The sequence below is a fragment of the Littorina saxatilis genome, linkage group LG11, assembly GCF_037325665.1.
Source record: "Littorina saxatilis isolate snail1 linkage group LG11, US_GU_Lsax_2.0, whole genome shotgun sequence".
Classification (NCBI taxonomy): Eukaryota; Metazoa; Mollusca; class Gastropoda; order Littorinimorpha; family Littorinidae; genus Littorina; species Littorina saxatilis.
The window spans coordinates 16365625-16383095 of record NC_090255.1 but is presented as its reverse complement, the minus strand read 5'-3'; the positions used below and the strand labels follow the sequence as shown (position 1 = coordinate 16383095).

The 17471-nt window shown below is 44.5% G+C and overlaps 2 protein-coding genes across 2 annotated transcripts in view; one reads left to right on the top strand and one right to left on the bottom strand.

Moving 5' to 3' along the window:
• Positions 1-14467, top strand: part of LOC138979864 (NAD(P) transhydrogenase, mitochondrial-like) — a 29408-nt gene extending 14941 nt beyond the window's left edge. The window contains exons 9-19 of the mRNA XM_070352618.1: positions 1854-2019; positions 3638-3709; positions 4389-4619; positions 5444-5623; positions 6455-6562; positions 7485-7730; positions 8119-8307; positions 9849-10000; positions 11232-11496; positions 11735-11946; positions 13119-14467. Of these exons, the coding sequence (XP_070208719.1) occupies positions 1854-2019; positions 3638-3709; positions 4389-4619; positions 5444-5623; positions 6455-6562; positions 7485-7730; positions 8119-8307; positions 9849-10000; positions 11232-11496; positions 11735-11946; positions 13119-13268 (1971 nt within the window). The 3' untranslated portion in view covers positions 13269-14467. The remainder of the gene's footprint in view (positions 1-1853; positions 2020-3637; positions 3710-4388; positions 4620-5443; positions 5624-6454; positions 6563-7484; positions 7731-8118; positions 8308-9848; positions 10001-11231; positions 11497-11734; positions 11947-13118) is intronic.
• A 498-nt stretch (positions 14468-14965) lies between these two features.
• LOC138979866 (uncharacterized) overlaps positions 14966-17471 on the bottom strand; it is an 8448-nt gene continuing 5942 nt past the window's right edge. The window contains exons 7-8 of the mRNA XM_070352620.1: positions 17249-17371; positions 14966-15633 (exon numbers count right to left, since the gene is read on the bottom strand). Coding sequence (XP_070208721.1) covers positions 15448-15633; positions 17249-17371 — 309 coding nt within the window. The 3' untranslated portion in view covers positions 14966-15447. The remainder of the gene's footprint in view (positions 15634-17248; positions 17372-17471) is intronic.

The following is a 17471-nucleotide window of genomic DNA, read 5'->3' as shown; positions in this document are numbered from 1 at the left end:
GGGGGCGACTATTGCACCCACCGTATTTTTGTTAGTATGGTCCCAATTTTTGGTGAACTTCCATCTCCACCTGTAGCACGTAGCCGGGCACAAAGAATCCTTCTTTATCATGTATTATTCGGTGTGCACATTTCTCAAGTCGATTACAGTATAGCGTTCACGGGATACCTCCAGCTTCGCTGGGATAATAATGAGAATACTTCTGTGGTGTGAATGCTACATTAGTTGTCAGCTCCTCACAAAATACATTAACAAATAAATATTAAATCACATATTCTTACTCCAACTTGCATATATATAGCATTAACTTCCGTTTGATGCTTAGACATTGAAGTACAGACCCTGGTAACAGGGGGGGGGTAACTCCCAAAACATAACAAAACCTTGAAGTTGAGGCCCTGGTAGTTACCTCCCCTCACCGGCAGCCCGCGCATGCGCGGTACATACCGCCGGTATAGTCATTCCCTACTTCAACACGCTTGTGTTCAGATGTGTTCGTACTTCTTCTAGGCTTTTCAGCCTTTGGCCTCCTGTGAGGAAGGCCATTGACCCTAGGTACATCTTGCTAAGCTGTTGGTGAGATCTTTCTTGTTTACAACTTTTGTTTATTGTAACTGTTCACTGGTGAAAATGTCTCTCTCCGTTTTCACGGAGTTCGTTTTGTTTTCACAATGGCGGACAAGAGCAGTTGCTCACTCAGACAAGTTCTGTCCTTTCTCCGCCGAGCAGTTCGTAAGTCTAGTGACTTATCTGTAACAGATTCTTCTTGTTCATAGCTTGTGCCGCCATTTGCATTTTGGTAAATTGTGTTGTAAACTTGGTGTCTCTGTCTTCATGGAGTTGTGGTTTTCAACATGGCGGACAAGAGCTGTAGCGCTGCCAGGCAGGTGACATTCGTTTTCCTGCTGAGCAGTTCGTCTTTCTTTTTATGCTGAAGCCGAAGTGAATTATCTGTAAGAGATCTTCTTTTTAGCTAGGTATGTACCGCGCATGCGCGGGCTGCCAGTGAGGGGAGGTAAAGGGCCTTGACTTCAAGGTTTTGTTTTGGGAGTTACCTCCCCCTGTTACCAGGGTCTGTACTTCAATGTCTAAGCATCAAACGGAAGTTAATGCTATATATGTGAGTTGGGTAAGTATATTAATTAAATGAAAATTTATTGTTGAAATTTTCGATTTCTCTACACAATGCCAATTCAAATAAACTCGGCCAAAAAATTATTGCACCCATTTCTGTACCCTAACTAAAACATTCATTCCCGTGTCATTTCATTCAAACTTTCTATGCAATGAAAGGCACTCAACTTGGGGTGTCTTGCACACTTTTATGGATCAAAGATTTCTTTTACAGGAGTCACGTGACCGCCTTGTAAGTAAGGGTACCCCCCAAATCAACCTGACAAATACATAATTAAAAAATCGACGCAAATTCCGAATTCAGAATGTGCGTGTGGTATCAGCGATGTGAGGCCCCTCCGATAGCAGGCCACCTTGCAAAAGGACACCCTCTCTTGTCCCTATATCAATTATCTATCAAAATATACCTGTCATGACAGGCCACCTGTAAAACAGGGACACTTGACTGGTCCCAGGTACCAATTTATCAAATTTGGGAGAACATAAGATTTCAGTTGTAGTGAATTTTCTGTTTTGTCTATAATTTAGCATGTCATAAACTCAGTTGTTAATTTTCTGTTTTGTCTGTTATTTACCATTCCATAAACTCAGTTGAAGTGAATTTTCTGTTTTGTCTGTGATTTAACATTCCATAAACTCAGTTGTAGTGAATGTTCTGTTTTGTCTATAATTAATCATGCCATTTATCTACCTATCTTGTTTTTTTATTCCCCCTTCAGGGCAAACTGATGTGGCCAGCACCGCCACCCAAGGTAGATCCCGTTGCAGCCGCTGCCGTGCCTGCTGCGGCCGCTGCAGTGAAGGAGCCCCCACCCCCTCCCAACTATTTCAACATTTACCTCAAGGACTCCATGACGTACACTGCCGGCCTGGGCATTGCGCTCGGTCAGTTCCCTCGCTTTCTTCTTCTTCGTTCATGGGCTGAAACTCCCACGTTCACTTATGTTTTTGCACGAGTGGGTTTTTATTTTGTATGATCGTTTTTACCCCGCCATTCAGGCAGCCATTGCCGCTTTTGGGGGAAGAATGCAGGGTATTTTTGTGTTTCTATAACCCACCGAACTCTGACATGGGTTACAGGATCTTTTCTGTGCACACATGGTCTTGTGCTTGCGTGTACACATGAAGGGGGATAAGGCACTAGCAGGTCTGCTCATAAGTTGACCTGGGAGATCGGAAAAATGTCCACCCTGAACCCATTATAAAGAAATGTAAACGAGAAAAATTTAAATTGAAAAAATTACAGATTTGACACAGCTGTTCCTGGCTTGCCTTTGAGTTGGGGAAAAGGGAGTTAAAAATAGCCAGGGGGAGGGAATTCTTTGTCTACTGCAGCCAGCACATACATATTATCAGCTGACCTCTTAGCAAGCCTACAGGTCTAGCTCTGGTGTTATCTCGGCAGTGTTTTTCTCAGTCTTCGATCACTGACATTTTTTTTTTATCTGACCGTCTGATGGTTCTAACAGAACTTTTTTTTTTTATTGTAGCGAGGACATGTGAACCAATTTATGTTTTTACTCAGGATCCAACTGACTTATTGTCTTCTGAGTGCTTTTGTGAACAAGAAACAATTAACAAGTGGCTCTATTCCATCTCACCCCCCCCTTTCCCCGTCGCGATATAACCTTCGTGGTTGAAAACGACGTTAAACACCAAATAAAGAAAGAAAGATTGTCTTCTGAGTCTGAGAACGCCGCTGTCTCTACAGTAGGGGATGATGGGTGATATTAACAGCTCAGGGCCTAGCATGGTAAGCCGTTCGGCGTACTTTACGCCGAAATAACATCTCCAGTACGCGGAACTCGATTTGGTGTACGCCGAAATGCAAAAACCTGTTATTCCCAAACGGTAAACCCAAACAGTCTCAGCTTTTGTTTTGTGCGCCGTTCGGTTCAATTCTCAATCGGTTTGACAGTTTGCTTGAGCACGCACTTCCTCTGGCATCGCGCGTGCATGCTTTGTGCCGGTGTTTTGTGGCTCTAGACTTGAAATAATGTCTCGAAGCGACATTGTTGAACGTGGTCAGCCATTCAGTGACAAAGAATCCAGGTATTCCTGGAAGTGGGAATGGCTGGATTTCGTTCCGAAGGCGGAAGGCAAGTCAGAAGAAGTAATGTGATGATACGGACTATGGCTCCGAAAGGTTGCTATTTCTGGCAAAGCATACTGTCAGTTGTGCCAGAAAGAAATAGGTTATGCGAACAAGGGCTTCGCTGCTATCACAGGCCACTGTGAAACGCAGATGTTGATAAAGGCATAATTTAGTTGCTCAATCTTCTTTGGGGGGGGGAGGTCATTTTAGGTAAAAAATCTCCAAAAAATCTTCAAATTCGGGGCCCCCGCCTTTGTAAGCTGAACTCACTTTTTCCAATGCTAGGCCCTGAACAGCTGCATGTTGCTAACGAGATGGAAATTCAGCCCTGGGAACAGCCGTGATGAAAATGTCATCTTCTGTCGTTGTCTGGTTTATACCTGTGACGTGTGACTATTTGTGTTTTAGGACTGGGAATGGCATCCCCCAACCCTGCCTTCACCTCCATGGTCACTGTCTTCGGTCTGGCTGGCATTGTGGGTAAGTCTCCATTACTCTTTTCCTCTTCATCTAATACCTGCTTCACCACACACGAAAATCTTCAGGCTAAAATCAGACTTTTTGTGCCAGCTCCCAGACACAAGCAAAGGTCGGACATCACTCTCACCCTTTCTCAAATATCATTGGACAGAAACCTTATCGTGCAAGTGACAAGGCAGGCAAGACGTATTTCACAGTTGTCTAATGGGGTACAGATCAAAATTATTTCCCTAGCATCCAAGTAAACAAACGTTGGCCTGTAAAGTTTAAATTTAGCAAAGCCTCACTGGGCATGCTGTTGGGTTTCAATGGCTTTAACAAAAAAGTGTTAAGGTTAAGGTTATTCTTGTGTGATACAGACTACAACTTTGAGCACACAGCTTCCTTTGTCTTTGCGTTCATAGGCTCGACGATCAGTTCAGTTTGGATTACCAATATGGCTGTCTGTGGCAGTCTGTTTCAGCTCACGGCAGTCGCCGTAGAGCTTGGCTGTGTTCGCAGTAAAACTTACAATGACAAAAATTTGAAACAAATGAGACCGTAAAAATTCCAAAATCAGGAATAAAAGCCCCAGAAAGGTTAGTTAATGCAACGTTAAACTAAAAAACAGTTTTCCATAAACTAAGCTATCTTGTTTGATTCTTGCAATGACAACCATTCCTTCCCTGTGACCGCACAGGCTACCACACGGTGTGGGGAGTGACTCCGGCTCTCCACTCTCCACTCATGTCGGTGACCAACGCCATCTCCGGCATCACGGCGGTGGGCGGCATGCTGCTGATGGGCGGCAGCTACTACCCCGACAACACACTGCACACTCTGGCCGCGCTGGCTGCCTTCATCTCTTCCATCAACATCGGCGGCGGTTTTGTCGTCACGCAGCGCATGTTGGACATGTTCAGGCGCTCGGGTGAGTGAGTCCTTGAGGATGGGTTTTATCATTATGAAGACTTATTAGTCGTCCACACTTTTACCAGCTCTTGGCCATATACAGCAACAACAACACACACACACACAAACGTGCACACAGAAACACGTGCACACAGAAACACATGCACACAGAAACACACACACGCACACACACACACACGCACGCACGCACACACACACACGCACGCACGCACACACGCACACACGCACACACACGCACACACACACATACATACACACACACAAATGTGCACACAGAAACACAAAGAAACACACAGACATACACATACACACACACACATACATACACACACACACACACACACACATACACACACAGAAACATACACACACACAAACACATACATACACACACACAAACGTGCACACAGAAACAGACACACACACACAAACATGCACACAGAAACACATACACACACACACAAACGTGCACACAGAAACACACACACACATACACACAGACACATGCACGCACTCATACTGATACACAGTTGATAGGTGAATTGCAATACTATCAAGCTCTAGTTTGGCAGCCCTTAATGTCCACTTTCCCCCACTATTGCAGTTTGACTATCCTGCCTGAATCATGGCAATGTTTTGGGGATTTGAACTCAGTTGATGGACTGCCGTTGCCAGACCCTGTATTATCATGTGGGGTTCTACAGTTTTATCGGTTGAGAATATCGCAAGAGCAAAAGATGTACACCTTCAGGAGCAGATAAAAAGCAAAATAAAATACAACCACCTCGCTACTAAACAAACACGCTTGTTATGTTTTTCCAGATGATCCACCAGAGTACAATATGTTGTACGGCATCCCAGCGGCCACGTTTTTGGCTGGCTACGGCTACCTGGCTCAGTCTGGCAACTACCCCGATATCCACCAGATGGCATACCTGGCCGCTTCTCTCTGCTGCGTCGGCGCTCTGACTGGGCTTTCCTCGCAAAAAACCAGCCGTATCGGTAGGTTATGTGTGGGTTTATGTGTGTAACTTGAACATATGTTGAAGCTCTGTGTAAATGTTAGGAAAATGTGTAAAACCTTGTGTGTAAAGGGGTGGAAGGCCATGTAAAGTCAAAAAGTGGAACCCTAGTCTTAAGACACACCCTACCCTCCAAATGAAGACATCCCTTTAAGACCGGGCTTTCTCGGATTATCTGTTGATAATGTCAATAAATTGACCTGTGTTAAGCTGCCCCCCTAGGGCGGGGATGTAGCTCAGTCGGTAGCGCGCTGGATTTGTATCCAGTTAGCCGCTGTCAGCGTGAGTTCGTCCCCACGTTCAGCGAGAGATTTATTTCTCAGAGTCAACTTTTTGTGCAGACTCTCCTCGGTGTCCGAACACCCCCCGTGTGTACACGCAAGCACAAGACCAAGTACGCACGAAAAAGATCCTGTAATCCATGTCAGAGTTCGATGGGTTATAGAAACACGAAAATACCCAGCATGCTTCCTCCGATAACGGCGTATGGCTGCCTAAATGGCGGGGTAAAAAACGGTCATACACGTAAAATTCCACTCGTGCAAAAAACACGAGTGTACGTGGGAGTTTCAGCCCACAAACGCAGAAGAAGAAAGCCGCCCCCTCAATTAAATACCTCTTTGCTCAGAATGTTCGAGGTCTTTAAAGGTGCTTCCACTGTATCACAATATGAGGTGTTGTTGTATTTTCTCTGCACTACCATTTTGACTGTTCAATGGTATACAAAATAGTTTATGTATGTTTATGTGAACTGTTTTAGGATTTGCGCCATATAAGTATCCTCATTATTATTGTAATTATTGCCTGGCAGGCAACGTGCTGGGTATGATCGGCGTGTCGTCTGGAGTCGCTGCCACCCTCGGTCTCCTGAAGCCCAACGCTGAAGTCTTCGCACAGATGGCTACCTGCATGGGTCTGGGTGAGTCTCCATTGCAGAACACATGAACGAAGAAACAATTGACAAGAAGGAATAGGCAGACCTAGGAACCGATACGATTTCGCTGTATTTTGTACGCTTGATTGTCTAAAATATGATCAGTACGGTCCATGGAGAGAAAAAAATGATCAAAAAAATTCTTAGACTTCTTTTCTTCACAAGCACATCTTGAAGCCGATCTGGTATTTTGGATGTTTGAATGCTGTGTGGAGTACACTCATTTTTCTGAAAATACGCCAAGTTTCCTTGAAGAGAATAATAAAAGAGAGAATAATAAAGAAGAAGGAATAGGCAGACCTGGGAACCGATACGATTTTGCCTTATTTTGTAATCTTGATTGTCTCGAATACGATCGAATGCTGTGTGGAGTACACTCAAAGTTCTTTGAGAATGCTCCAAGTGCAAAACAGAGGTTCCCAGGTCTGAATAGGTAACAAAACAAAAATTCTACAGTTTTGAATTGTTTATTTGTTTTTGTATTTTGTATTCATTATAGTTTTCAGTATTGCAAGGCTATTAAAACTACAGCAGGATTTGCGCCGTAAAAAAAGCCTTTACTGTTGTTTGTATCAGGACATAACGTGCATGATACGCACATAATAATTAACAGCGCTTGGCATACTCTGGATATATCCCAATGGAAGTGTCATCACAAAAACAAACAGAAAGGTGAACATTTAAAACTCGTTCAGTGTGACGACGAAGCTCTCAAGGGGCTAAGTCTGGGTATTGCCCAGAGCCTTACATGCAGTGTTATAACATCTATCCAATTTGGAATTGTGTACTTAATAATTTACAGAATAATGTATCAATGTATGTTTTTGTGAGGCGCTTAGAACTTTTTTAGAATTTGCGCCATATAAATATCCTTATTATTAATATTATTATTATATAATACCCACAGGTGGCACCATTGGAGCTGCAGTCGCCAAGAAAATCGAGGTGACTGACCTTCCCCAGATGGTGGCGCTGTTCCACTCGCTGGTGGGAGCAGCGGCCGTGCTGACCTGTTTCGCTAACTATCTGCTGGAGCAGCCCCACTTCGCCACCGACCCTGCCGCCACCATCACCAAGACCTTCCTCTTCCTGGGCACCTACATCGGTGGCATCACCTTCACCGGATCGCTGGTTGCTTTCGGCAAACTGCAGGGTGAGGGATGGTTGTAGTTTTTGATGTGTTCGGTGTTGTAGTTTTCAAGTTCATCGTCACATCATCATCATTATCATCATCGTCGTCATCATCATTGTCACAGGCATAACCATCACAAATACTGGGTACTTCATCAGCATCAGCTTCACCGGTACTGGCGATGGTTGTGGTTATTGATGGCCGTCCGTCTGTGCACAAAAAACTCCATCTGACAGGTGTCCTGAACTCGAACCCTCCATGTGACCCAGCCGCGGTGTTGGATTGGTTTAAATTGAGAATGGTTGTGAATTTAACGAATCAGACCCTGCAATTTGTTCTCTCCCGGTTGGGTGGCACCCACTTTTGGTTCATGCTCCTCAGCCCTGAACTCTAACTTTCCGCCTGACAGGTGTCCTGAACTCCAACCCCCTGCTGCTGCCTGGCCGCCATGCCATGAACATGGGGATGATGCTGGGCAACGTCGGGGCCATGGGATACTTCCTGTACGACGACACGCCAACCGTCGGGATGAGCATGCTGGGACTTACCACCAGTTTGTCTTCCATAATGGGCATCACTCTCACTGCTGCCATTGGAGGTGAGTGTAATTGGTTTTTGAGTCACTTGAGAAAAAGTGACTCTATGTAATCGGTCAGTGTTAGTCTGTCCGGCCGGCCGGCCGGCCGGCCGTCCGTAGACACCACCTTAACGTTGGACTTTTCTCGGAAACTATCAAAGCGATCGGGCTCATATTTTGTTTAGTCGTGACCTCCAATGACCTCTACACTTTAACGATGGTTTCGTTGACCTTTGACCTTTTTCAAGGTCACAGGTCAGCGTCAAAGGAAAAATTAGACATTTTATATCTTTGACAAAGTTCATCGGATGTGATTGAAACTTTGTAGGATTATTCTTTACATCAAAGTATTTACATCTGTAGCCTTTTACGAACGTTATCAGAAAAACAAGGGAGATAACTAGCCTTTTCTGTTCGGCAACACACAACTTAACGTTGGGCTTTTCTCGGAAACTATAAAAGTGACCGGGCTCAAATTTTATGTGAACGTGACTCATTGTGTTGTGAATAGCAATTTCTTCCTGTCCATCTGATGCCTCATATAATATTCAGAACTGCGAAAGTGACTCGATCGAGCGTTTGCTCTTCTTGTTTTTTTTTTTTTTTGTGGGGGGCGGCTATGTGTGTGTGTGGGTTTGTCTGTCACTGTGCATGTGTGTGGGTCTCAGGTGGGTGGGGGGGGGGTTCTGTTTTGAGAGGAGGGGAGGGGAGTTGAGAGAGGGAAGATGGGAGGGGATGGTGTTGGGAGGTGAGGGTGACCCACACCTTGTCTTTCATCATGGGCGTCATGCTGGTGTCATTTGTGGATGCTCCGTGAGGGGACGGTTGTAGGAGAGAGTGGGGGGGTTCTGTTTTGAGAGGGAAGATGGGAGGGGTTGGTGTTGGGAGGTGAGGGTTGTAGGAGAGAGTGGGGGGGTTCTGTTTTGAGAGGGAAGATGGGAGGGGTTGGTGTTGGGAGGTGAGGGTTGTAGGAGAGAGTGGGGGGGTTCTGTTTTGAGAGGGAAGATGGGAGGGGTTGGTGTTGGGAGGTGAGGGTTGTAGGAGAGAGTGGGGGGGTTCTGTTTTGAGAGGGAAGATGGGAGGGGTTGGTGTTGGGAGGTGAGGGTTGTCTTTCATCATGGGCATGGTGCTGGTGTCATTGGAAGCGCCTGTGCTGTTTTTTTGTGGGGCGCTGTGAGAGGGGGTGGGGGTGTAGGAGATTGTGAGGGTATCAAACGCCTCCAATCATCGGCATAACTTTGACTCCTGCTATGAGTGGCGCGTGTTGAGGTATCTGTATATCTGAAGGGGGTAGGGATGTTGAGCTTGACTGGAAACCTTTTCCATGATGGACGTTACTTTTGCTGGTTGACAAGCAACCTCGTGACCATTTGTTCTGCTTCTTCTTTTCATTTCATGGCTGAACTCACACGTTCACGCATGCTATTGCACAAGTGGATTTTTACGTGTATGACCGTTTTTACACGGACATTAAGGCAGCATACGCCATTTTCAGGGGAGTCATTTGTTCTTCTATTGCCATGTACAAATGACTAGCATCCAACTTGAATCTTTCCTTCCAGGTGCTGACATGCCCGTGGTGATCACAGTGCTGAACAGCTACTCAGGCTGGGCGCTGTGTGCTGAAGGCTTCATGTTGGACAACAACCTCATGACCATCGTGGGCTCTCTCATCGGCTCCTCCGGCGCCATCCTCTCCTACATCATGTGCAAGGTGAAGGACTGTTAGAGAAAATGTTGGGTTTATTTTTTTATTTTTTTTGTTTTTGTCCTTGGATGGGTGTCGGATTGCCATATAGGTTGTAGTGACGTTTAAAAAACAGTAATCAACCAGCCTTGCAACGGAACGGAACTGATCTGAAATTTATTTTACAAGGAATGAGATTTTTCTTCTTCTTCTTCTGCGTTTGTGGGCTGAAACTCCCACGTACACTCATGTTTTTTGCACGAGTGGAATTTTACATGTATGACCGATTTTTACACCGCCATTTAGGCAGCCATACGCCGTTTTTGGAGGAAGCATGCTGGGTATTTTCGTGTTTCTACAATCCACCGAACTCTGACATGGATAACAGGATCTTTTTCGTGCGCACTTGGTCTTGCGCTTGCGTGTACACACGGGGGTGTTCGGATACCGAGGAGAGTCTGCACACAAAGTTGACTCTGAGAAATAAATCTCTCGCCGAACGTGGGGACCAACTCACGCTGACAGCGGCCAATCTGTCCTTGAAAGAAATACACAATACAGAAACACACTATCTAATGATTACTTAAACAGAAATGTTGAAGAAGTCAATAATTGAAATACAAACACTGCTCTACATTGCTTCAGATAATAATGATGATGACGACGAAAAGGATGCATGAGGGGACTTGAGATCTCTAGCATCTTGCTCCCCAGATCTGTTGACCCATACTATTTTGGAGTAATTTTAGAATTTTGGGGAAAAAATACTCCATTTGAGTCCAGACTAAGATTTTCAAATGTGCATTAAATTAGGTTTGTGCTGCTAATGTTGGCGTTTGTAACCACTGAGTTACTACTTTGGTCATCGGATTACTTTTTTTTTTCTTGACCATTACTCTTGTCAAGTTTCGGGGTCAAACAGGTCTGCCTATGACGAGAAATGGTTACACTTACAGAACTACTGTGTTCTTCCTTTGTAGTTCTCAATACCATTTTGCCACTTGCAGCATTGCTAGAAGCAACTGCAGTACAACTGTTGCCTTGTGTGTGGGTATGTGCGTGCTTGCGTCAGTGCGTGCGTGTAGGTGTGAGTGAGTGTGTACGCTGTTCTGTTAGCGCTCTGTTTGGTTGTTGTGTTGGAATGTATTATGTATTGAATGTACTCAAGCCAAGCAACATTCCTGTCTACTGCACGTGGTTGTAATAAAATCTTATGTCTTAACTTATATCATGTCTTATCACCGTGTGTACCTTGCAGGCCATGAACCGCTCCCTGCCCAGCGTCATCCTGGGAGGCTACGGCACCAGCTCCACCGGCGGGGGAAAACCCATGGAGATCACGGGCACCCACACGGAGATCAACGTGGACGACAGCGTCAACCTGATCAAGGACGCCAAGGACATCATCATCGTCCCTGGCTACGGCCTGTGCGTGGCCAAGGCCCAGTACCCCATCGCTGAGATGGTCACCCTGCTAAAAAAGAAGGGAAAGAACGTGCGCTTTGGCATCCACCCTGTCGCTGGTGAGTTGCTTTTTCCTTGGTTTTTTTTCTTTTTTTGTGTTCGATTGTTCATGGCCATTATATCCTTAGCTCAGTGGCTGCCATGAAGTCCGCAGTCTTCTGCCGAACGGCAGGTCCCCAGAGCTTGGTGCCCATGCTGGTGTTTTCTTCATATGGGGCTGTGACCTTAATGAATAAACCATCCATTTATCCATCTTTTTTTTTCTCTCTCTCTCTCACATACGCCTTGTGTGTTCAGGACGTATGCCGGGCCAGCTGAACGTGTTGCTGGCAGAGGCGGGCGTGCCATACGACATTGTGCTGGAGATGGACGAGCTCAACGACGACTTCCCCAAAACCGACCTTGTGCTTGTCATCGGCGCCAACGACACCGTCAACTCTGCCGCCGAGGAGGATCCCAACTCCATCATCGCTGGCATGCCCGTGTTGAGGGTGTGGAAGTCAGATCAGGTTAGTTGTCAGACACAGTTTCCAGTTTTCACTTCCCCTCCCCCCTCTCTCATCCTGTATTGAGGGTGTGGATGTCAGATCAGTTTAGTTGTCAGTTTCCAGTTTCCCCTCCCTCTCTCTCCCCACCCCCCCTCTCTCCCTCTCCCCCCCCCCCCCCTCCCCTCTCTTTGATCCTGTGTTGGTGTGGATGTCAGACACAGTTTCCAGTTTTCTCTCCTTCCCTCTCTCTCCCTCCTCCCTCCCCCCCCCCTCTCTCTCCTCTCTGATCCTGTATTGAGGGTGTGGATGTCAGATCAGTTTAGTTGTCAGTTTCCAGTTTCCCCTCCCTCTCTCTCCCCCTCTTTGATCCTGTGTTGGTGTGGATGTCAGACACAGTTTCCAGTTTTCTCTCCTTCCCTCTCTCTCTCTCCCTCCCCCCCCCCCCCTCTCTCCTCTTTGATGCTGTGTTGAGGGTGTGGAAGTCAGATCAGGTTAGTTGTCTGACCTTGACTCTTCTGGGAGTTTCATAGTTTCATGAACCAGCGTCTTTTAGAGGGCTGAGTTTCCTGCAAGAATCTGTTTTGTACGAGGCATTTGCCAATTGACTCATGCAAGCAACCCAACGCAGAAGCGTGGTTTTGTTGGCTTTGGACACAGTCCGACACAGTTTCCATATATACCGTTTCCAACATGCTTTCATGATCTGAGGTCCTGAAAACATGGGTGGGTGGGATGCTCAAGTCAAACACAAGAACCAGTATTTGGGTAGATTTTGTCATCTGTTTAGATCATCTGAAAAAAAATGACTGTTACCACAACAATCTGACATAAGTTAACAATCTGACATAAGTTGAGACTTGCTATCCTTGACGAGAATCCCACAACGGCTGTTGTGGTGGAATTTTGCCTGAAGCAGTATTTGAACATCTGAAATGTGACAGTATAAGTGCAGAAATCTGATGATCATTTGAGGCAAGCTATCCCTGACTTCAACCTCTATGCAATTATTGAAACATTATTAAAATATACTCACAGCATCAGAAATGTTTGAACATGGCTATGCCTGGTTGGTTTAAGAGTGTTCTTGTTTTCATTGATTTGTTTTTTGAAACTGTTAATTTTGTTCACACAGGATATCAAGTGAACATCAGTAGCAAAGTGACCAGCAGTAACTGGTACCATTGTCATTACAGGTGATCGTGATGAAGCGTTCTCTCGGCGTGGGCTACGCTGCCGTCGACAACCCCATCTTCTTCAAGGAGAACACCGCGATGTTGCTAGGCGACGCCAAGAAGACATGCGATGCTCTCTTGTCCAAATTGAGGACGGAGTACGAAGACTAACCCCGTGTCTGCTTAGTTTGTTTTGAATACATCGTTTATTTGTGTGTTTTCTGTGCACACCACCACAAAAGACTTGAACAGTGTGAATGTGTAAGAAACTATTTTTAAGCTGGAGCTGTTATTTGTGTGTAGGAGTATTTAACTAGTTTTGCGTCGACACATTTGCTCTGGCTGCATGGTTGTTAAATGCATGTGAATTTGTAATCTAGAGTGAGATTATGTTGAAAAAAAAGTAATAATTAAAAAATAGAGGAGTCTGATTTTCCAGGTTCTATAAAGATAAGCGAAAGGGCTAAACTGATTTGTGATAAAAAGAAAGAAAAAAGCCCATTAGACCTATTTTTGCTGTTACATTTTGATACTTTATTTGCCTGGTACAGTGGAATGGAAACATGTGTCTGTTTGGTGCTTGTGTTTAGAAATTAGCTTTTGGGTAAGATTTCAAAGTTTGAGTATATTTGAAGATTAAAACACACACATAAACAACATCGCTCTGGAGTAAAGTAGATGAAGAGAATCTGGCGGCTCACATTTTAAAGGAAAAATAATCATGTTGCTGTACATTGAGGATTTTTATGTCTGAAAAATCGCGGTTCAACTTTTTTTTCTTTATGAAAGGAGCATTTGTTCCATCTGATTTTACGGTGCAGAAATTTTCTTAGGATTCTTTTTCCTTGTACACAACAGTTCAGTTTCGCTTTCAAATATTAAAAGTTGGGCTGCTTTGGTTTGAATAAACAAATGAACGGTTGTACTTAAAGAGTGTACGCTAGCTCAGTTGGTCCTAGTCATTTCGCATTTTTGTTAACTGGAACTACCCAAACCCTCTGGCTCAGTGTTTGTATCGAAAGCATCAACGTAATATAGTCTCAGTGTTCACGTACAGATGCCAGTGATTTAGAATCTCAAGAGTTGTTGACATGTGCTTTTAGTTTGTTAAACAAGTTACAGCACGCCACACATTCTGGTTACAACTCCTTGTGTGTGCTTCATTTTTTTTCTCCAAGTTATTGATATGAATGTGTTTGCGTCTGGGAGATGCATCGTTTGCTTGAGCAAGTTGTTGACAAAATTCTGCAGATTATGAAGTGTTGATTGAGAATAGAAGTATATCCGTGACTTGGGACACAGTTGCACGAGTGTGCGAGTTGTACAAACAATAAATACAAGTGGACCAGTCAGTGGTTACCATTTCTGTATTTCTGAGTTTAGTCTTATTTTTCCATTGTATGGATGGGTAGATGATGCAGCCGGGCTCCCACTTTTCTCAACATTCGCAGACTTGCAAGGAATGTTTCAATGAGAAACTGCTATGCATGTGCACAGATTTACACCATTTAAATGCAACTTGCAACAATTTGTTGGACTTTCATAGAATTTCAAAGATCTTTGCTTTTTTCCCTGGGCTGGTATGCACGAGGAAGTGCCCAATTAGTTGGGAACCAGCCGCGACATTGGACTGGTTGAAAGGATTATTTATTTACAATCATTGTACAACATTGGTGGCTACAAAAAAGTTTGCTTTGCATACAACTCGTGGACCCATATTCTCAATTGGCAGCACTTTACAGGTGTCACAAACCTACAGGCTTATGTCTGTATAATACATATGTCGCAGGCATCCAAAGTCACTCCTCTACACACACACACACACACACATGTGCGCTTGCAGATAAAGGTGCGACAACTTTTTAGTATTCTGTTTCTGCAAGTTTGGCCCACAGATAAGTTTATTTCAGAGTAAAAAAAATAAGGCAAAAAGTAAGTAAATTGTAACATGTGCAGTTATGCAAACTTTGCTATTTTAAGTACTTGCAGCCTGTCAAAACATAGCAGTTACTTGTCAAAATGAGAATGTTATGCTGTAAATTATTACAGAAAACAACAACAAAATGATTCCATAAATAAATTAAGAAGTTACATTATCAGCAGTTTCTCATGGAAAATAGAACATTGGTAGTAGCAGGCATCCTTCAGTCTCTGGGGACTATGGATTTTGCATGCTGGTTCTCTCCAGAGAACGAAGCCTGGGTGGCTCATAAAAAATAATTTGTGACAAATAACACCATTTATTCACGCATTCATCATCTTCACTACACTGTACCGGCATTACATTTACATCATAAGCAAGCTTTCAGACAATGAATAATGCTGTCAGAAATGATAATGATGGAATCGGTCAAAATTCGTCATGTTCTCTTCTGTGTAATTCTCTCTTCTTTCCCGCGTGAGGTGCATTAAAAATGGCTGCCACTTTTTGCAGAGTTTCAGCGCTAAGAGATGTGACGTCAGCCCTGGACAGTTCCATTTTGTCAGGGGGTGCCAGCATGTGAAACACTTCCTCTCCCGTCGGCTTCTCAGAAGTCTGTGATGACAAAGAACTAGTTGAATGTGTTTTTGTCACTTGGAGAACACTTTCACACACAACACACACACGAATACACACGTACAGTGTTATCTACATTTGATCTTTGAAAACTTACCAAATACATGTATATCTTCTTCGTTCATGGGTTGAAACTCCCACATTCACTCATGCAAAAGCATGAGTTGGTTGGTTTTTACGTGTATGACTGTATACATTTGCCGTGCAAAACAAAACCACAGGCCCTTGAATCTCTTTCAGAGAATACAAGGCATTATCTGATGTTCCACAGCAAAGAGCAGGGACATACATAGATGTACATTTGAAGGTGCGCGGGGCAGAAGGTCATTCAACAGTTTCCAGAACGTGTGGTCAAATCGCTCTTTGCAACTACATGTACAAAAGCACAGATGCTTATAACACCAACCACAAACAAAACGAAACAAAACACTAGCAAGAGGCCAAGACAAAACAAAACAATAGCAAGAGGCCAAGACCTTTTCAATCAATCGATCAATCAATATGAGGCTTATATCGCGTGTATTCCGTGGGTACAGTTCTAAGCGCAGGGATTTTTTTTATTTTTTTATTTTTTAATTCAATTTATATCGCGCACATATTCAAGGCGCAGGGATTTATTTATGCCGTGTGAGATGGAATTTTTTTACACAATACATCACGCATTCACATCGGCCAGCAGATCGCAGCCATTTCGGCGCATATCCTACTTTTCACGGCCTATTATTCCAAGTCACACGGGTATTTTGGTGGACATTTTTATCTATGCCTATACAATTTTGCCAGGAAAGACCCTTTTGTCAATCGTGGGATCTTTAACGTGCACACCCCAATGTAGTGTACAACGAAGGGACCTCGGTTTTTCGTCTCATCCGAAAGACTAGCACTTGAACCCACCACCTAGGTTAGGAAAGGGGAGGGGGGAGGGGGGAAGAAAATTGCAAACGCCCTGACCCAGGGTCGAACTTGCAACCTCTCGCTTCCGAGCGCAAGTGCGTTACCACTCGGCCACCCAGTCAAACCCCGGGCCGAACCAAAACAGCCACAAATGAATTGAAAGGCACAATCCTTGCCATGTAAACCGTTGAGCGCACCATTGAGTCCAGGCGATTGCACGGGATAAGAACGTCCCTCCCCTTGGACACATACCGAAAATCAATGTCCTGGATGCTTTCAGCGCAGAGTAGAATTTTTTCAGGAATTAATTTCTCAAAAGTACAAAATTAATTAATTTTAAAAAATCCAGCTGGGCAAAAGAAGCAGTCAGGATGTTGATTTTTGGCAGATGTCCAAGTGGAGGGATGGCATTATTGTATGTACACCCATGGCAATTGTATATACACGCCATGGCAGATGTCCAAGTGGAGGGATGGCATTATTGTATGTACACCCATGGCAATTGTATATACACGCCATGGCAATTGTCCAAGTGGAGGGATGGCATTATTGTATGTACACCCATGGCAATTGTATGTACACGCCATGGCAATTGTCCAAGTGGAGGGATGGCACTATTGTATGTACACGCCATGGCAGATCTCAGACGGTGAGATGAACTGTTTTCACAGGAAAGAGTGTGTTTTTTAGCGAAACTCACGATGTTCATGGCCTCGCCATAAAAGTGGGCGAACTTGGGGTAAGAAAGACTGGAGCGAGATCCCATCTGCACCAGCAACAGTTGACGTAGGGACTCTGCGTCCAACTCCCAGTTGCTCAGTAACTACAGAGAGAGAGAGACAGAAAGAGAATGTTATACATGTCTCTGCTACGTAAGAAGCACGCTATAAGCAGGTGGTCGTTATCGATAGGTGGTGGTCGGG